Source organism: Blennius ocellaris (assembly GCF_963422515.1).
Source record: "Blennius ocellaris genome assembly, chromosome: 15".
Lineage (NCBI taxonomy): Eukaryota > Metazoa > Chordata > Actinopteri > Blenniiformes > Blenniidae > Blennius > Blennius ocellaris.
This window is the reverse complement of record NC_137664.1, coordinates 4,620,908-4,640,135: the sequence shown is the minus strand read 5'-3', so window position 1 is coordinate 4,640,135 and position 19,228 is coordinate 4,620,908. Positions and strand designations below refer to the sequence as shown.

The following is a 19,228-nucleotide window of genomic DNA, read 5'->3' as shown; positions in this document are numbered from 1 at the left end:
TGCATGATATTAAAATATGCTTGTCCAGAGCAGAATCCCATGAAAGCTGAGAATATGAATAGTGATACAGGGATATAACTTCCTAATAACAGCCCTCAGTAACAGGCATGGTATTTATTGCAACCTTAACAAAGCGAAACTTAATAAATTACCTCTAGGTTGTCTCATTTCATCACATCAGTGGAGATAGAGAAAAGTATGAAATATTAATGTTAGGAGGCTGGAAATGAGATAAATAATAGTGAACAATGAGCCAGGATTTCTGAAAATTGCTCTTTACAAAACAAACGGCAGTTGTAATAAATTTCTCTATGGTTAGAAATAAGTTGAAGTATTTTACAGTCAAAGGATCAGATGAGGGGGTGGAGAACAAACATGGAGCTAAATATGAAAACTATCTTAAAAGAACGAGACACTCTAGAATGGCAGACCTGGAAAATTGAAACTTTGCTTTGGTTTCAAATGTTTCTGCTTTTGTAGTTTTTTGAGAGAGTGGGTGTGCCCCCCCCAGACGGGAAGTCCTCTGTTAAAGAGGAACACTATGAAAAGCTGTGCTGCTGGCGAATGAACAATAAGCCATTTTATTTATAAAAGCCTTTCAGGACACTAAAAGGTCATTGTGGATTTTGAAAATGGTGAAAACAAGTTTGAAAGGTTATCAGCATAGTAATGATGCTGTATATTGTATTTAAGTAGAATATGGAAGGAGCGATACTGTATAATGAATCGGATGGGACGCAGGACGGAACACCGCAGGAGGTGGCTGAGAAGTGAAAGATGTGAACCAATCCAGAGGTGCAACAAAATTCTGTACGCAAACCAAACGTTTTAGAAAAAAAAAAGAATCAACTTTTATTTATTCTTTTGCAAGGCATTCACATTTACCCAGTATAGGTGAAATCAAGAACACTACATCGTCAATAATAACCAGAGACTATAATGGGCATCTATAACGTGTGCATATTTATACACACACACACACACACGCGCACAGACTTTCACACTCTCGCGCACGCGCGCACGCACACACACACACACACACACACACACACACACACACACACACACACACACACACACACACACACACACACACACACACACACACACACACACACACACACACACACGTACACACAAGGCTCTGCAGGATGCCAGCTGTTTCTCTTATCCATCTAAATTACACTTTAATAGCTTTGGTGAAAATCCACATTTTTTTTTTTTTTTTTGTTTCCCCTCCACCCAAACTCAGCCCAAAAAAGTGCTTTAATAAGGTTGAGAATACTTTGAATCGTTTTCCAGTATCGTACATATTAATCCGTAAACAACTGCCCGAAACAGACAAATAAAAGTAGAGGAAATATTAAGGAAAACAAACAAAAAAAAAAAAGGAAACATGATTGAATGATTCAACCGGCGCAGTTTGTTGCAGAGCCTGTTAACAAGCTGGTGACACAAAAAAAAAAGCTGACAAATCGTACATTTGTATTACAAAAATAACTGAGAAAATCAACTGTAAATGAGGAAAACGCTCCCATTTCATTAATTCATATGGTATAATTCATATTTTGGAAGAAACCAATTTGGTAGAGCTTTTAAACATTCCAAAAACTTGCAAACGATTAAAAAAAAAAAAAAATCTAGTCAGACGAGAAAAGAAGTGAATAAATATATTCAAACTAAAGAATAACGTAAGCGCTGGATCAGTCAAGATTAGATATTAGTAGATAAGGGGGAGTATATTCCACACTGGCCTTAAAAAAAGGATTTCCAGACTTTCACATGTACTTACAGCAGGTATCACTAAAACTACTGTCGCACTCATGATGAACAGCAGTGTACAGACTTAGTACCAAAGTATAGATGAATCCGTTCACATGGAGGTACATGTATACGGCAGTCAGTCTAAATTTAAACATCTAATGCTCAAATAAATACATCTTGGAGATTCGATGTCAATACTTCGCTCTTCCGACTTAATAAAAGAAAAATTGCAACTATTAACCAGAAATATCCTGAATGCTGCGATACATTCTCAGACGGTGTTTCGTGAGACAAAAAAAAATTTAAAAAATAAAAGAATATTGCAGTGTGTAAAGGCAGTGAGAAATGTGAAAATTAAGACCTGGATTTTTAACAATAAAAACAAAAAAAAAAATTACAGTTCAGTCAGTTTTACCGGTGGTTACTGTCAGTACATGTTACAAAACAGAAAATGAATATATGCAAATGTTGAACAACCCAACAGTGCAAGAACAACAAATCAAACTTAAGGCAAAAACGTTTTAAATTATCTAGGATTCAGCTACGAGGTTAAACAAATCGGGACGTTACGACAAAATAAAAACTTTCCTTGTAATAAAACTCTTTACATAACCAATCAAAAGAAAAAAAAAGAAAAAAATATATAGTATATTTCAGTTTTTAATGTCTTATTTAGAATAATTAGGTTTCTTATTAATTAGTGAATCTCTCCAGTTAGTTAGAAGCTGCAAGAGTCCGTGACATAAAAGGTTTGTGAAGATGAGAACGTTTTTTTTGTTTATTTTTAAAGCGTCATGTTGCTTTCATGTAATTTGGTTGCGTTTCACTGGAAGGCCACACTGTGGTGCGGTGGTTAAGTGCATTCGCATTAACGTGAGAGCATGCCGGGTTTGACTTTGCATGTTCTCTCTCGCTCTAAACCGCCCATTGATTTGTCGCCACGATGCTTCGTCTCCCTGGGATTCTGGTGTTTGAACGGTGTGTGTGAAAAGTGAAAACTGTCAAACTTTAGATGGCTTCGGAGAGCAAATCTGTTGCCATTTGACAGGGAAGCACTAAATGAAAAGACATTTTTAATAACTTAGAAGATTTCATAATTCGCATTCAAACAAGATGTGTAAAACATAATTGGATAACATAATTGTTATGTGGAAAACATAATTACCATCACACCTACAGCACTGTGCAGGACACTCTGGATGGTGTGCCATAATACTTTTATTCTAATTGATCATGTAAAAACAAACAGGAAAGTGTCTAAAATAAACAAAAACCTCCAAAGAGGCCTAATGTGAAGATAATTAGGTGGGTTTATCTGAAGGAACAAGAATCTGAAGCAGAATACATCCAAAAGAGAAGAAGTGATGCTGTTTCGAAGGCTAAATGCTGCTAATTATCTTAAACCGATCCCCCACACACACACACATACACCAGCCTGGAATTTTTGCAACAGTATTGTAAATATACTCATAAAACTATTTATGTTTTGAGTGTTATTTTCTTTTTTTTTTTTACATGAAACCAATATGAAGAAAATCAGATGTTATTTTGGCCTCATCCAAGCAAACCGTTTTGTTTTTTTGTCTCTGACATAAATTTACATGGAAAAAAACCCCCCCAAAAAGTAAAATGGAGTAAAATGATAATCATTTCACATTCCTCCTCCAGTTTTGCCTTCTTTCTTGTAACTGGATCCAACTTCTATCATTGGTAAAAGGTAATCAATCGGCGGATGACTGACTGGGCAGAAACTCAACGCGCTGATAAACCTTGGACGTGGCACGGCAGGTAGCTTGCACTTTGGAACAGTAACGCGAGAACGGTTGGGACATTGCACTTGAAGAAGTCGCCTTGCTTTTGACACATTTTTAAATAAGTTCACCTGTGAGATTCTTCCGATATCACTTTGAAGAAGGAAAAAAAAAAAAGGGAACAATAAAAAAAAAAAAAATAGAGCAGGAATAACAAGCTAAAAAGACACTTGCTGTTCGGTGCTGCACGCGGGGGGGGGGGGGTCTGTACTGAATTGAAAAGAATGCACAATAATACACGACAGTATAAACTGGTCAGTTCATTCGAGTCCATTGATTGAGTACAGATGGGCGCTATTGTTTTAGATGCTATCTTGTAACCTTGCATTCCTTTCTGACATCACGGAGGATGTCGCAGAGTTTATTGGTCATTGCGTTTAAGAGCCAACGTGATTATAGAGTTGAATTCAGAGCGACAAAATATAAAAAAAATAAATAAAAAAAAGACGTTTACTGTGGTGATCCTCCATCGCCAAAAGTCATGGAGACTCTGCTCTGTTTTAGACAAAGAGACTGGAATGCAGACGGAGAGGGGGCGTGAAAAGCAAAAGAAAGGCGTATTTTGAATGTGTGCGTGTGTGTACGTAAGCATCCAAAGAAAACGATAACCAAGGCAACGTGAGAGGGAAACATAAATATCGGCAGACATTTATGAACTGAAGAAAAAAAGAAAGAAAAATCATCAAAACTTGAGCTGCTCATCAGAAGGAGACAGAAAAAGGAGGTAAAAGAAAGTACCAAAGTGGTGATTAAATAGGCCAGGCTTTCCTATATATATATATATATATATAAAAAAAAAAAAAAAGATCGAATGAAAGGTGGACAGAGCCATCCAAAAAGGCATGCACGAACGACACACATGTTTCCACACTGTTCGGCTCGCCGTCCGTCACTCCCGTCACGGCGTGCAGAGCTGCGAGCTGCAGACACGGTGAGGGTCAGGACCGACGGTGCTGTGTGGTCGGGGCCAGACGCGGCCCAGACCGGCCGTCAACGAGACAGAGAAGTGATTTCATGACCACAGGCTTCGTGTCACGTCCTTTTTCCTGGCCAAGCGATGGGACAACCTGTGGGAGAGCGGCGGGGGGGTGGTGGTGGGAGGGGTGGGGGGTCTCAGGTGGTGGCAGAAAAGAGACGCGGGAGCATTTGGGAGAATGTTCAGTGCCTCACGGGCCCGTTGCTCTGGGTTACGGAGTTGGAGATGCTCAGGAAGGCGGAGCGCATCACGTCGAAGGACTTGTCGCACACGGACGACACGTCGTCCGTCGTCATTCCCTTTGTCTCGATTTTTGGAAGGATCTTCAATCTGATGGTTCCTGCAGAGAACATAGGAACTCTTTGTGTATGATTGCGGTTTTCTTGGCCTCAAGTTTAAATACAAAAACTGAAGGAGGTCGATTAACAGGGTTTTTTACCCAACTAAAAAATGAGGAAGAGAAGCAACAGCCTGCAATGAGCAGCAGGACATTTCCACAACATCTCCACTGAGCAGATGCTGGCTTGATTCAAGTCCATACAATGAAAATAAATGCGCAACTTTGAGCTCGACAATGACAAGTAATGTGAACAACCAAGCCTAGTTACCTGAATTGAACTGCTTTTCTTTTCGTAGGTAGAAGTTGCTATAGGATGAGAAAACCACGGGTATGATGGGAACCTAGAAACAAAACAAAAGTAGTGAAGAAACGACAGGAAGCAAGACCAGTTCCTTTTAAAATTCGTCTTCTAAGCTCGACTGTGCAGTTTTTCTGATGGGAGTCAGAAGACGAAACCTCACCAGAAATACGTGATTAAACCAACATACTGTAACTTTCTCTCTCTTACACACTCAGCATGACATGAGCAATTTCCATCTCCTCCACTGCTGCTAGTAGAGGCTGAGCTGCTCTCTGGAGACCCCCCCCCCCCTTTCAACAGGACCGACTGAGCCAAACGTGTCTCCCCCTGGGGGCTGTCCTGCTTCTACTCAATCTGGCCGGCTGGGTACAAATGAAGAGGCTCGAACCACAACTCGGCAGACCCAAACACAGAGACGACAGGAATAGTTTCTGCTCATGTGTGAAAGCGGAGCCGACGGGGAAAACGCAGACTGCACTGACTTGTAATGAAGTTATCCTGCCAATTCAAACACAGACACCGCATTCACCAAGGCATGACTGTCATTAACATCCAGCCGGCGTTTGCGTGACATGTAGTAAATCTCTGAACTGTAGAGCCGGATAGAAAATGAAGTGTTTGCCAATAAGAGGCAGCGGGGTTGCATTTTCGGAGCCCTTCAACCTGGGTACATGTCTGCTGCAAACTGATATTCATCTTTTAACGGCAACTCCAAAAAATAAATGGGAGTCACATATACAAACTCACACATGCAGCATTTTTGCCTCGGGGTGAACCGCATTGTGGTTCCTGGCCTGGTTCCCCCGACAATGTTTTTTTAATTCATTCCACCTGCCTGACCCCGAGCGTGCGCTACGAGACGTCGACTCCGAAGCAGAGACCTCCCACCTGCATGCATGCAGAGATAAAGCCCATAAACGCACGCAGCTGAGCCACACACACACACACACACACACACGACTCCGCAGTCGCCAAGAGTCTGAGCGCCCTTCAATAATCTCATGTGTGGATCAAATCGGGAGAACATCACAGGAAGAGAAATATTTTAATAAAACTACTCGCAAGCAAACAAAACTATTCAGGCCATTTCAAAGCAATGTTCGAAAATAATGGCTGAGGAAAATGAATGCTAATGACAGGGAGGTATTTGTGGTTGGATTATATTTGAGTCTTGCGGCAGTTCAGGCTGATGGCTCCCCCACGTGTCTGGAAGCGGCACACTGCGAGACGCTCACTTCCCTTGGTGCCAAAAGCCACCGGAAGATTTCTGGAATGCAGCCAGTGTCATCACATTCCCTTTCCTCGGGGTCAGTGAAAGAACAAGATAAAACCTCAAAGTCATTCACGTCACAAACGGGCTAAAAGCAGAAAACCCCACTTCGTACAGCGAGGAAGAACCTCGAAACGAGGTTGAATTGAATGGCATATTAAAAAGAGGATCTTACTTGTGCCTGCACTGCGAGGTGGAAAGCACCTTTTTTGAAAGGCAGCAGGTCGCCTCTCTGGTTACGCGTGCCCTCGGGGAACACCCACAGACGAATCTGTGGAGATCAGAGGGAGAGGAGCGACGCAATCAACTCCGGAAAGCACAAAAAAAGAAAGAAAAAAAAAAGATGCATCCCGTGTTTTACGCGAGGGGCAGACTACCTGCTCGTCCAGCATGGTTTGGGCTGCGTCGGCCATGACGCTCTTGGCGTCGCTCGTCTTCTTGCGGTTGATGAAGACGATGCCGCCCAGCCAGCAGATGAGGCCCACCGTGCCGGCGTAAATCAACTCCTTCTTGGCAATCATGGTGCAGCGGTCTGGGAGGATCTCCATCAGCCCTGAAGTAGGAAACGTGAGCCGGTCAGAGCTGCAGCAGCTGTACGGTGTTTTATTAAGAAAGAACAACAAACATGATTGCCATTCATTTGCAGGCCAACTTCTGTCCAGGTGCAGAAGCAAACATGCAATATGTTACAGCTGCGACCGACATCACAGACAAATACAACCATAGGAAAAAGAAAAAGGTGCAATCTTAATGCAACACGTTGGCGATGTCAACAGTCAATTTGATTGCAAAAAACAAAACAAAACCTCTTCATTTGTTTGGTAAATATTGCAGTTGCATACAATAACAGTATACATACAGTATGTTTTCTGTCTTCATATTATCAAACAGAGCACATTAGAGATCTAATTTTGAATCAACAGATCTTTCTGGAATGCTAAATGGATTTTAAGAATAAAAAACATTTGTTCCCATTAGCTGACCACAGGTAAAACTGATCACTACCACAACCATCAAGTGTTTTCTTTAATTTATTCATTTACTTTGAAGAAGTAACAATAGAACACTGAGATTGGTTAATATGGCTCACATGGGCTGTGATCAGTAGGAATCATTAATTAAGTGCAATCTGTTAAATGGTGTATGATAGTGTACTCTGGAGAGATGAAATGCCTGCACTAAGAGATTCAAGAGTCTGAGGCAGAGGTGAGCTCTGGCCTCTTATCAGTCTGTGGTCGTATAAAAAAACCTGGATTTCATGTGGTATAAAGTCTGCAGGCGTCATGAGTGCCGTGTCAAAAGTAATACTTCACTTCAGTGATGGATCACATCTCCACGAATAGCACATGTTTTATTAACCTCTATGCAACTGCTGGCGCAGAACATGTGGGGTCAAATCCAGAACCAAAGAAAGAAAGTCTGAATCGTTTAAATAAATGATTGGGGGCAGAACAAGACGGTAAAGCAGTCTGTGGAGGTGAGGTGAGGATATCCCGACAGTCTTATCACATCAGCGCTAGCGGGAGCAGCTCACGGCCGGGTGTAGCTTGTTGGCATGACAACCTGGACGCCAAATGGGCCTCATGCCGAGTTTTCTCTGAGCTAATTAGAGGTCTCGCTGTCCCGCTGCTGTCACTACTCTGGCCCAGAGCCTGCCCTCGGCACTCAGCAGCACTGAAAGAGTCTCCCCTCCGTGGCAAATGATGGACAGAAAACACCCCTCTGCTAAATTACAGTCCTCCACGCTGAAATCCAACAGACAAGTAAAATAACACAAAACAGCATTGAAATCAGATTCCAAACCTTTCCAGATCATGCTCTGTGAATTCTTTTTCCCGGGACTACATAATTAGCTTTTATCTGAGACATTGTCCCGTGTGATTGTTTAATTAGTATAATTAGGGATTTGTGTGTTCTTGCATAATCTCCTGTGTTAAATCAAAACTACTCAGCCATAGCCACATTATTTCTGGAGTGCCACATTGCTGCAAATGCTTCCCTGATGTGTCAAAGCACTGTGTGTGTGTCAGCACAAAGCTGGAATGCAGTAATCTTACATTTGGCCCAGTTTTAGCAATGACTGTTGCCCAACTTTCCAGCACAAGCTGTCTCAAAAAAACAAAAAGAGGAAAAAGTGGCTGTTACTCGGATAAACAGGAGGATGAAGTCTGGCTGCAATGAACTTTCACGTTTGGTTCTAAGAGGGTTTCCTTGTTCTTGGTTTGACCAACACATCAAATTCCATCACAGACTGGCTCCTGCGTAAATATCTAAACTGGAGTGAAAATTTGACCCTCATTAACAGACTATTGCGCATCTCCCTGGACATCAGAATGAATTATTTTGAGGCACGAGAGACAATATTGTGAGTCTCCAGTAACTGTTGTGAATGTGGCTTTTCATGTTTGTGTTGTGAGAGTTTCTGTCAGTTAGACAAGAGCTGTACCAAGGTTAGTCTCCAAAGCCTATTGATGGTCCAAGGTCAGATATTATACGGTCTGCTGCACCCCATGTACCAAAATGCTGTATATTTTTAGCAGTCAGATTAATACTCATGTATAAATGTTAGCCGACGTTGGCTAAAGCACTATAGAAGATGCTTCTGTGGACAAATGCATAAATAGCAAAGTGTAATTCTGAATTTTAACTCAGCATAACTGTAGAATTTTCATGTACCTCATGTAATAAGTGGACGGATCACAAGAACAAGTTTGCACACCTATCGTTGGCTCGTGAGGCTTTGCATAAATAATTAAATAGCAGTCATCAAATATTAAGAGACCTTTTTTATTGTTTGAAATAATCAAATCAGCAGCTCTGGTACTTAGCATGATCAAATCTGGACCTCACGGACGAGAGCATTGGCTATTTTTAGAATGTTTAGCCCAACAGACATTCAAAACCTATTCCAAACAATATCCTGCAATCCATAGGTGTTGACTTCTCGAGAATAATAAACCGTTTCAATGGACACTGAACAGCAAATGATCGAGACTCTGTTTACACAAGTGCCTGCTGTGTTTTAGCTGATCCAGATGATGGTGTAGTAAATGTACACCGTCAGCTGCACAAGCAGTACTCCCAACGTTGTTCATCTACACGTGCACAGAAAAACTATTTATTGCAACTGCAGTGCACATGTGCAGAGCTTGAGTTACATCACCAGCCATTCAGACCTACCTTTGATTGAGGAAACACTGAAGTCAACAAATATCAGTGCCACATACAAAGTGTCTTTCCTGATTAGACATGAGGTGGTGGAACAGTGGCGGTCTCATCAACTGCCAGTTGTTTATTAGTGAGGCAATGGTTTCTCATGTCCAAGGAGCTCATTCAGGTCAACAGCTAGTAAACTCAGAACTGGACAGAAGTGAGGCTCGTTGCTCGACTTACTGCAGTTATTTGTGTCACACTGATCCAGTGTGTTTATTTTTCTGGTCAGTATATGTCATTTAAACTTAGATTTAGCCAGCTGAAGTTCTCTCCTTTTCCAGGTTTGTCCATGCCAATTAACTGGCGAGCAGGTTTTTTTTTTTTTTTAATCCCCCATAGACTTTGCGCACACAATCTTTAAATTACATTAATCTTACAACTATTGGCCCTTATTTTTTCCTTGAAGCTGTTGTGGAAGGAGTCACCTGAATTGATTTCTATCCAACAGCAAAGACTGCATGATCCTTGTGACTCTCCACACGTACTGTTTGAGCGCATACCCAGAAAGCCCCACTCCTCTCTGAGGCTCTTGTATCTACTGCGGAGGACTGCGACGCCTCCAAATAAAACATCTAGAACTGAGTGTATCAAATCTGGTGTCAAATTGCAGAAGGTGAACTGGACTGAATGTTCAGAACTTTTTCCAGGGTAAATCTGATCACAATGTTGCAGGTGAAAATGAGAAATAAATCCCATCTCCTATGTGCACAGCAGTCTTGCATTATCTTTCATCAGAGGAAGAAGGATTCGGTCTGTGCTGAAAAAAAAACATGAGACCGTATCCATTTCTTAACCTCTCCACATCATTTCCGACTCACTTTTAATCAGGAATGACACTGAAATGCAATTAGATTTGCAGGAAACCACTCCAATACCCACCCAAAACATCCAGGGAGCTCTGGTGGTTGGAGATGATGACATAGGGACCCTCGGTCTGCAGATGCTCCCATCCACTCACTTCAAACCGAAGACCCAGGAAGTACTTGACGTGACGGACGAGGGAGCGGACGATCCTGTGGGGAAAGCGGCGGTTAATTAGAGTGCGGCATAACTATAGGTTAGCGTTCACAAACGAGGAGCCGTAGGCTACTTATTACCAGAAGCTAACCTCGAAAGGTCACAGTGAGCGCTGGAATGTATAAAGCTTGTTCATCGCCGACGTTACACTGCACATTGCGATGTTTAAGACCTGACGCCAATGAGACAATCATGACCATCCTCCAAGACATCTGGTAAATGAATTGTGCTCACCATCCCCATTAGCTTTAGACGTTTCTTAGTTAATTGTTTGCCTGTGGTTGGTGTAATGCTCCAATAAGCTTTAAGAAAGAATATCCCACCATCTGGCGCTCATCATCTGGAAAACCACACATTGGTTAGGGTTAGGGTTTCAATTTCTTGAATTGAAACCCTAAAAGTGTCACGAAAGTTGGAAAATAACAAAAGGAATGATTTTGAATTTTGATCACCAAACTAAGAATCTACTTAAAATAAACAAATGCAATTTTGGCTGCCTTTACTGATTTCTGGCTGCTTTAGGGTAATTATTCAACACAAGTGGGAACTTTTTGTCAACTTTCATGCCTCATAGAGAGCAATTTTGCATTTTTGGAGTCAAAATTCATGCCAGTGGGCAAATATAGTAAAATATTTGCGTTGATTTGTTCTATCAAAAACCTGGAAGTTATATCTGGGGTGTCAGGTGCCAGATGTTCGACTCTTAACCTGCAGCAGATGGAGGAAATGACAAATATTACATTCAAATCAACTGAAAATAGTTGATAAGACTCACATTGGCATTTTTTTTGCCATCTCATTGGGAATTTCCCGGAGTAACCTGTTGCATTCTAGTTTAAAAACGCAACCTAATAAACATAAACGCAGATGTTTCCTCTTTGCATCCTCTCCCATCGCAGATTTTCCTGTGGGACTAATAAAGCTCGACCTTTGCTTGGAAAATCTTTTTAACAAGCTTTAGTATGAAATCCATGTTGCAACACGCTGCACAGATCTGCCACATTACACATGAACAAGGATCAAGATTTAATGCCTTCCCACCAGCTACAATTTCCTCAATATTTTCTCTTTATCCCTTTAAAGGACCGGTATGAGTTGTATTGGTTAAATTCCCATCAAGCCTCAAACATAGGAAGAACATTCTCGAGGATAAGTATTTCTAAACCTTTCTAACATTTATAACCCTCTATACAATAAGGGGCAATGGGTAAGACCAATCATGTTTAAGATCTATGCGACATATTGAAGGCTCAAGGTTTTTTTTTTTTCAGACTCCTGGCTTTTCCTGTGCAAAACATGGCTGGCTCCCGTCACACTGCTAACTTGTTCCTTCTCCTAAAACACAGCACATCTAACTTCTCTCCACATCCTGACTTCCTCTTCAGTGAATAAACAAAACGTCTATGATTAAGGCTCTGGGTGGGGCTGCTATTTGATTTTCAAATAATGATTGTAATCATTTGAAAAGAAAAGCTAAACTGTACATTTTAATAGACTTTGTGTCACACTGAAGCTTGAGCAAATTTAGTTTTTACATTTTCAAAGAAAACAAAAAAAGACCAAAATAATCATTGGATGGAAACAGACTCATTTGAAAATTCATCTGAACTGTGGTGGCCTTTAAATACAGGTTCTTTTCTTTTGTCTAATAGGCAATCGTGCAATATGAAAATGGAGATGTCGGCGTGTAATAGAGCACATCAATCCTTGATATTAAGGTCAGTGTTTACAGATGTTCAGCTGAAATGCTTAACAATGAAATAGTGAGGTGTTCTTTAAAGTAGAAATGCACCACATAAATGCCCTGCTTTTGCATTAATATTTCATTGTTACCTTGCTGTTACTAAGCTCTCGTTTTTTTGAGCAGATTGGATGCTGGTGCAAACCTTGAATGACTTGTACACATTTATTAGATATTACTCGAGTTTATATTGGGGAGAATGAGCAACATTACTAGTTTGGCATCAGTATTGACTCAAGATGCAGTTTTCTTTTTCAAACATTAGCTTAATAGAATTAGGTTAAAATGAATACAAATATGATTGTTTACTTGCTTATTGCCATTCTAATGAGGAAAAGGAGCAAAGAAAAAGAATGGATGAATCTAAGGATTTAGGTTGGCCAATGTGTTTGGGACTCAAATATTGCAGATTTGATCCAAAGGACTTTGTTGCATCACCAAAGACTTGTGAAACCCTTTAACTCATCACGTGTGGCCATTGGCATGTGACTCAACCCCCTTATCACCATAAAACGCTGCCTTGCTAGAAGGGAAGCTTGCACCTAAGTTTACAAACTGATAAAATATTTTAATCTCTACACTGGAATACAGTCTTTGTGATCTCCCAACACATCAGTACAGTGATAACCGAGTCACTGCAGTGCAAAAGCCACTGGTTACGCAATAACTCAGTCAGTGTTGGAGCGATTGGAGGGTTGTTCAAGGGGAATGAAATGACCTCGGTTGGATTCTTTTGACAACCAACGCACCGTTACTTCACTTTCGGAAGTTCCTTCTGAACTCGTAGAGCACAATGACATAGAGACAAGAGTATAAATCCCACACAATATACCTCTAATAAAATTTAAAAAAAAAACCATAAATAAGTGGAGCTGCCCTGTCACCGTAAAAAAATATTGACCTGGCAAACAAAGCTCATTCACAAGTGTTGGGTCAGGAGGTTGAGGGGACATGGTCACAGTCCCTGAATGACAGAGCAGAGGATTAGCTCATTGAGAAAGGCAGGGACAAGGAAGTGGGCAATTTTAAATATGTAGGCTTTAAAGGTCAGTCATGCCATGGTCTGCCTGACAGCATAACTCGCTTTGTCGAACAGGCAGCCGCACTGGTCCCCTGCGGACGTTCTCTACCATTACACAGTAAGGAACCTGAGCTCAAGCGATTGTGAGGAAGAAAACTAAGCCTCTGTCCTTTATCTGTTGTCACAAGATCCTGCCTGATAATTAAAGTCGATCGTGTTAGCTGAAGTAGCCATTCAGAGGAAAGAGGGTACATTTGTGTCAGCATAGCTTGAAGCTCAAAAAGAGTATAAACAGTAACTTATTTTCAAATAACTTTGACAAACTAGATGTTCCACTTTACTTTGCTACATCTACGTCCTCCCCATCAGCAACTCGGTAGCAAATATCTGCGACAGACTGCTGTCCTGATGAATCACAGCCCTCCTCTTGCCGAAAGCTAGTGTATAGAAAAAAAAAAAAAGTACATCCCAAAAGTCTCTTTTCCAAGGTCTGACCCGGATTCAGTCACTTTGTCACGGTCAACAGGTCCAGATAACCTTTGAGCTGACAGAACGGTACACTGGTGCAACGTGACACTGCCGCCGCGGCTAACATGACTGTGAAACAGTTATTCCTAGAGCACTGAGGCAGTGAGGAAGGCCCGCCGTTGGGACTGACTGAGCTGCCGTCAGCAGATCAGGGCCAAGTGAGGTTGCGTCGAGGATGGAGCCCTCATAACTATTCAGCAGCCCAACTCCAATCACGGGGAACCTGCCATCTGGCACCTGTCCCTTCAAGGTAATTACTGGAATGCAGGCAGTTGTGTGCAGCGATCCATCCTCGCCGGCTTGATTTAAGCACAACAACAAAAATCCCCCGGTGACAAAGTGGATGCTGACACTGACGGTGTAGTGTTCCACCCTAACAAGTATCAGTTGACCTGGTCGGCGTGCGCTTGTTTCTGTGTGTCGAGTATAAAATAACATATTTCCTTCCATGGTGTGGTCAAGGGGTCATTTCGACAGAATCTATATACACTACTGCTGTACGTTACTCTGTGATGCACTGGCACTCTGTCCAGGTTGTACCCTACCTTCTCCAATGAAATGGATAAAGCAGTATAGAGGATGGCTGGATATTATTGACCACTTGCATTGTAGTTGATCTTTCAACTAAGCTCTTTCAAACTTAACTTAAGAAGCTGCGCCACTTCTTGAAAAGGTTGCCTTTTAAGTCAAGCAATAGGGATTCTATGACCTGGATGAAAGAGGTTCCTTTTACCTAAAAGGGCCTCGTTAATTTAATCTATTGAAGATATATAGTGTTCAATTACACACTGAAAATTTATCGATTAGTTAATTCTGCGGTAACTTTGCAAATTCAGTATGCCTTAGCTTGAGTCATTTCTAACATTTCTGAAAACAAAGATGTGTATTTACCCAGATAAATAAACATCCCAGAGGATGGAAAAAACAATGAACATGTGAATGTCCTGCTAAAAAGCTCCATAACAGATTGAGCACACATTGTCATAAATTATACAAAGGGTACCACATCATATATAATGTGCATTTGTCTCAAAATAGGAAGAAACACATTTAAAAATGAAGGCAGTCATCAGATGTAGCTTACTCCAATCTAAAGGACACTTTAAACTGATTTTTTTTCTCTCATTAAATGAATGAGGACACAGTTTTGTTGTTATTGCAAAAAAAGCTTGTGACTGCACAGTGAACACCCCCCCTCCCCCCACCCCCTCTTTGCACAGATGATGTCTCTGACACGGTTTACGCCGAGTACTGTCAGGATGCGCCGTACGGTTATCCCAGGGAAACTTGGCAGGCTGAGCTGTTACAGTTAATGCTGGAGATCCTCCAGTGTGTTTGTGGTGGATAGACAAGTCTGTATTTGGAGAATTCACGCCTTCCAATGCATTTATGCACTTGTGCCAGATTTAGGGGGGGGGGGGGGGGGGGGGAACCATACGCCTACTTGTGATTTAGTCTGTGACATTCAGAATTTGAAAAATACTACAGTCAACCCTAAAAAGTCCTAACAAACTGGGTCATTTATTTACAATTTTTGTTAAAAACGAAACATTTATCGACTCACAAAGGAAGGATTCAGTCCACATGTGTATGGAAAACTCAACTGCATATCTAGGGTACAAAATACACATCAATGTGGAAATTGATGCAGAGGATGTGGAAGTAGTTGCTCTTTGAACAGGTAGTTCTTGCTGCATAGTAAACAATCGGTGTCATGTGGCATCTACTTGTTTAAAGGAACATGTTTAAAGGAAGAAACCTGGTGACAGTTGATGCTTGTTTTCTGGATATTCAGGTAGGTATTTAGGAAATAATGCAGGTGTAAGTTCATATTTACAAAAGAGTCAACTGCTGATGCTTGATAATAAGTAGCTTTACTGCAAAGAATGTCCTTTGGTGACAACAATATGGTACCATTAATACTGATAACATATCTACATGTGTGCCATTGTATCAAAGCCAGGAAGGTATAACATCACACACTGTGCTTTCTGGGAGCTCTCTCAGTTAAACAGTGACAGTATATTGACTTGACATAAAGTATCTCAATCCCAGTAAATACATCTTACTGATTATCACTGAACTTCTGGGGTTATCGAAAGTAGGTGAGCTGAAAGGGAAGATACACTCAGAACTGCGATTTCTTTGGTGATAATGTATTTACATGTCTACATCTCTTGCAGGACCTATGTACCATTATTCAAACCTTAATCTGAACCCTGGACATGTTGATGTATCTCTACTGAAACTTTGACACACATCTAGAAAGTTACACAGTGTGTCAAATATGAGGAAAATCAAGCTTCTACTGGTGCTTATGGGTTCATTATGTACTTCCTGTGAGTTAGACTGTGACAAGATATTGATCTGACACAAACCATCTCAAATTCAAGTAAATACATTAAAGTGATTTCGCTGAGCTGAAGATGAAGCTAGACTTCAGTGACATGCAGCAATGTACTTATATGCCTACATCTGTTGCTGGGACTATATATATATATATATATATATATATATATACATACACACACACATATATAAATAAAAATTAATAAAAACCTGAATCTGAACCTTGGAAAAGTGTATACATCCCTTTTTATTTATTGATTCTTGGAATATCACTAATTTGTGTGTCATCGCGTGAAATTAGAGGAAATCATTCTCCTACACGTGTTTGTTTATGTGTTCATTCTGGGCTTCCTGTGATTTCTGTGGGTTAACACTGAACAGAATATACCTTAACATCAGTATTACATATAATACAAAACTATCTACATTCAACATATACGATTTATTAAAGAAAGAAGTTCTGTGTCAGTGAAAGTGGGCGAGCTGGAGGTGAGAGTGGACTGAATCCAGATGTTTGTGCAGAGGAATGCATAGTTTCAGACACCACGAAAAGCAAAACAATGACCGTTTTGTGACATTCCAACACATGTTTACTCCAACCAAGTCCACCAACAAGCTTAAAAAAAGCCCCGATTGTTGCGGAAAGAGAAATGTGCTAAAAGAGCCACTGCTGCTGTTGTAAATACCTCCTTTAATCACGAGTGTAACGTTAGACATTAGTATTAGCATCTCACAGCTAACAGCTATGGTAGCATAATGTATGATTAAAAATGCACATAATATGTATGCATTTTGTGAATTATATACAAATTGTGACACTTTGTGGAGGCTAAACGTGCTCACTGTTGCACGGCTGTGACGAGTGTTGTAATAATACTAATAAAGGCGCTGGAGTGGCAGCTTGTTAATGTTTAAGATGAACTGCCGCTGTTAGCACGAGGCTAACGAGCTAACGCTGGGCTAGCTGTCAGACGGCGACATTTATTATGGGGAAAAAAAACAACAAACAAAATAAAACTCACCTCATGTTTTCAACGTCTCTCCCGCCGCTCTTCAGCACGCACAGAGGGATGGCCAGCAGGGCCAGCACCATCATCCAGGCGACGTAAAAACACTTTTTGAAATAGAAAACAAACGTGCTGCTGGTCCACATCAGGAGCGGGAGCAGCAGCAGCAATAGCAGCGGCAGCAGCAGCGGCGGCGGCTGCGGCGGCATCACCCACAGCATGTCCATGGCAGCGGAGCGCCCGAGGAACGCGCAGCCGGCGAGAGCGCACGCGGGGTCGGTGTTGAGAGGGGCTGGGGGAGACGCCGTTTGACGGGCACGCTCGACAGCCGAGGCTACGGTGCGGGAGAGACGGCACGCGCCGCGACCCCGATACACATCACACGGTTATTCCCTTTTTTTTTTTTTGTCAAATTAAAAGAAGAAAAAAAAAAAGAAAATAAGGTGACGGCAACGCTTTTGGTCTGGCCGTGAGGAATGAACATGAAGCGCGGCTCATCTGTTGCTAAATGGCATCATGAGGTGGAGTCAAGGCGTCATCGGGTTGTGCTTTTTTTTTTTTTTTTTTTTTTCTTCTAGTTCCGGGTACTTGGACACTCGATGTCACGCAATTAAACAACCACAACGCTGCTATGTTCATTCTTCACATGTTGCTTCCCCAGTGTCGGTACAATGTTCCAACAGAGGAGGAATTATAGCCTCAGGGTCCAAACTTTACACACCTGGAATTCACTGTTTCACTGAACAAATCAAAACACAACTAATGTGCAATATATTGTATACATTGTATAAGGAACCAGTGCAATGGAATGTACTGACTGACGAGCATCTTTTTGTTTCCATCACTCTAGTTTTTACATTTTAATTGTACGTTTGTTGATTTTCTGATGGGTTGGCACGTTATCATCACATTCTATTCTATTCTATTCTATTCTATTCTATTCTATAATATATGTGGCACTTTTTTTAATATAAATATTATCTTTTTGACACTTGACAGGGACTGACAGCATTTTGAGTAGTACATCATTAAAACAAGTATAAAACTTGTTCACACAATGAAGCAAATTTGCAACTGCATAGCGGCTTCCAATACAAAGCCAAAAACCATTTTGGGGGAAAAAATATGACAAATTGATTAGAATATTAACTGAAATAGTAAATACATTTTAGTTCAGGGGCCCACATACAGCACAATTTCACCTTGAGTGGGACTGGTCTGACAAATCTGTGCCATATTAACCTTAAAGGTTTAATTTTAAGATTTGTCTTTGTTGTGATGCAGAGTGTTTGTGATGAGAATGTATATATTATCACAAAAAAACCAAAAAACAATTACTACAGGAAATGACTACTATCTCAATATGAAGCCAATTTTAATGATAACTTCTGATGCAAAATACTGTGAAATGTTCAAAAATACTCAATCCAAAGCAGAAATTTATGTTTTCTTTGAGATTTTTACAGTTTGCTTGGTGGCTCAGATTGGGGCATCTTTTGGGCCAGTGTTTGTCCACTGGCTTTATGTTTGACACTTGTGGGTTTTAGAAGCAGACTACCAAACCAAATGGACTTTCCAAAGAGAGCCATGGGCCAGTTGTATCAATTCAGAGACAATCTTTCAACAAACACTCAAACAAATGTAGTCATTTTATTCCAGTAGTCAAACGCTCATTGTGGTTTGAGGGTTTGAGGAAAATACACATTAATCTATGTTCATCTACCCAGAGAAAAATAATCAATTTTGCACAGTCACAGTGTTTTGTAGTATTCATTACTGAATGTATCAGCAAACACAGAGGCTGTTATATTGCATCTGCATCTATCCATCCATCATCCATCATCATGTTTTTCTTCTGTTAACAGTACAAGTGAATATTTAAACCTTATC

At 40.9% G+C, this 19,228-nt stretch overlaps 1 protein-coding gene across 1 annotated transcript; it reads right to left on the bottom strand.

Moving 5' to 3' along the window:
* Positions 1-4,442: 4,442 nt before the first annotated feature.
* Positions 4,443-17,620, bottom strand: agpat2 (1-acylglycerol-3-phosphate O-acyltransferase 2 (lysophosphatidic acid acyltransferase, beta)). Its single transcript, XM_080510579.1, has 6 exons — positions 17,354-17,620; positions 10,555-10,688; positions 6,840-7,015; positions 6,638-6,733; positions 5,160-5,232; positions 4,443-4,891 (listed from the first exon to the last, which is right to left on the bottom strand). The coding sequence occupies exons 1-6, from the start codon at positions 17,563-17,565 to the stop codon at positions 4,734-4,736; spliced, it is 849 nt and encodes a 282-aa protein (XP_080366705.1). The 5' UTR covers positions 17,566-17,620; the 3' UTR covers positions 4,443-4,733.
* Positions 17,621-19,228: the final 1,608 nt, after the last annotated feature.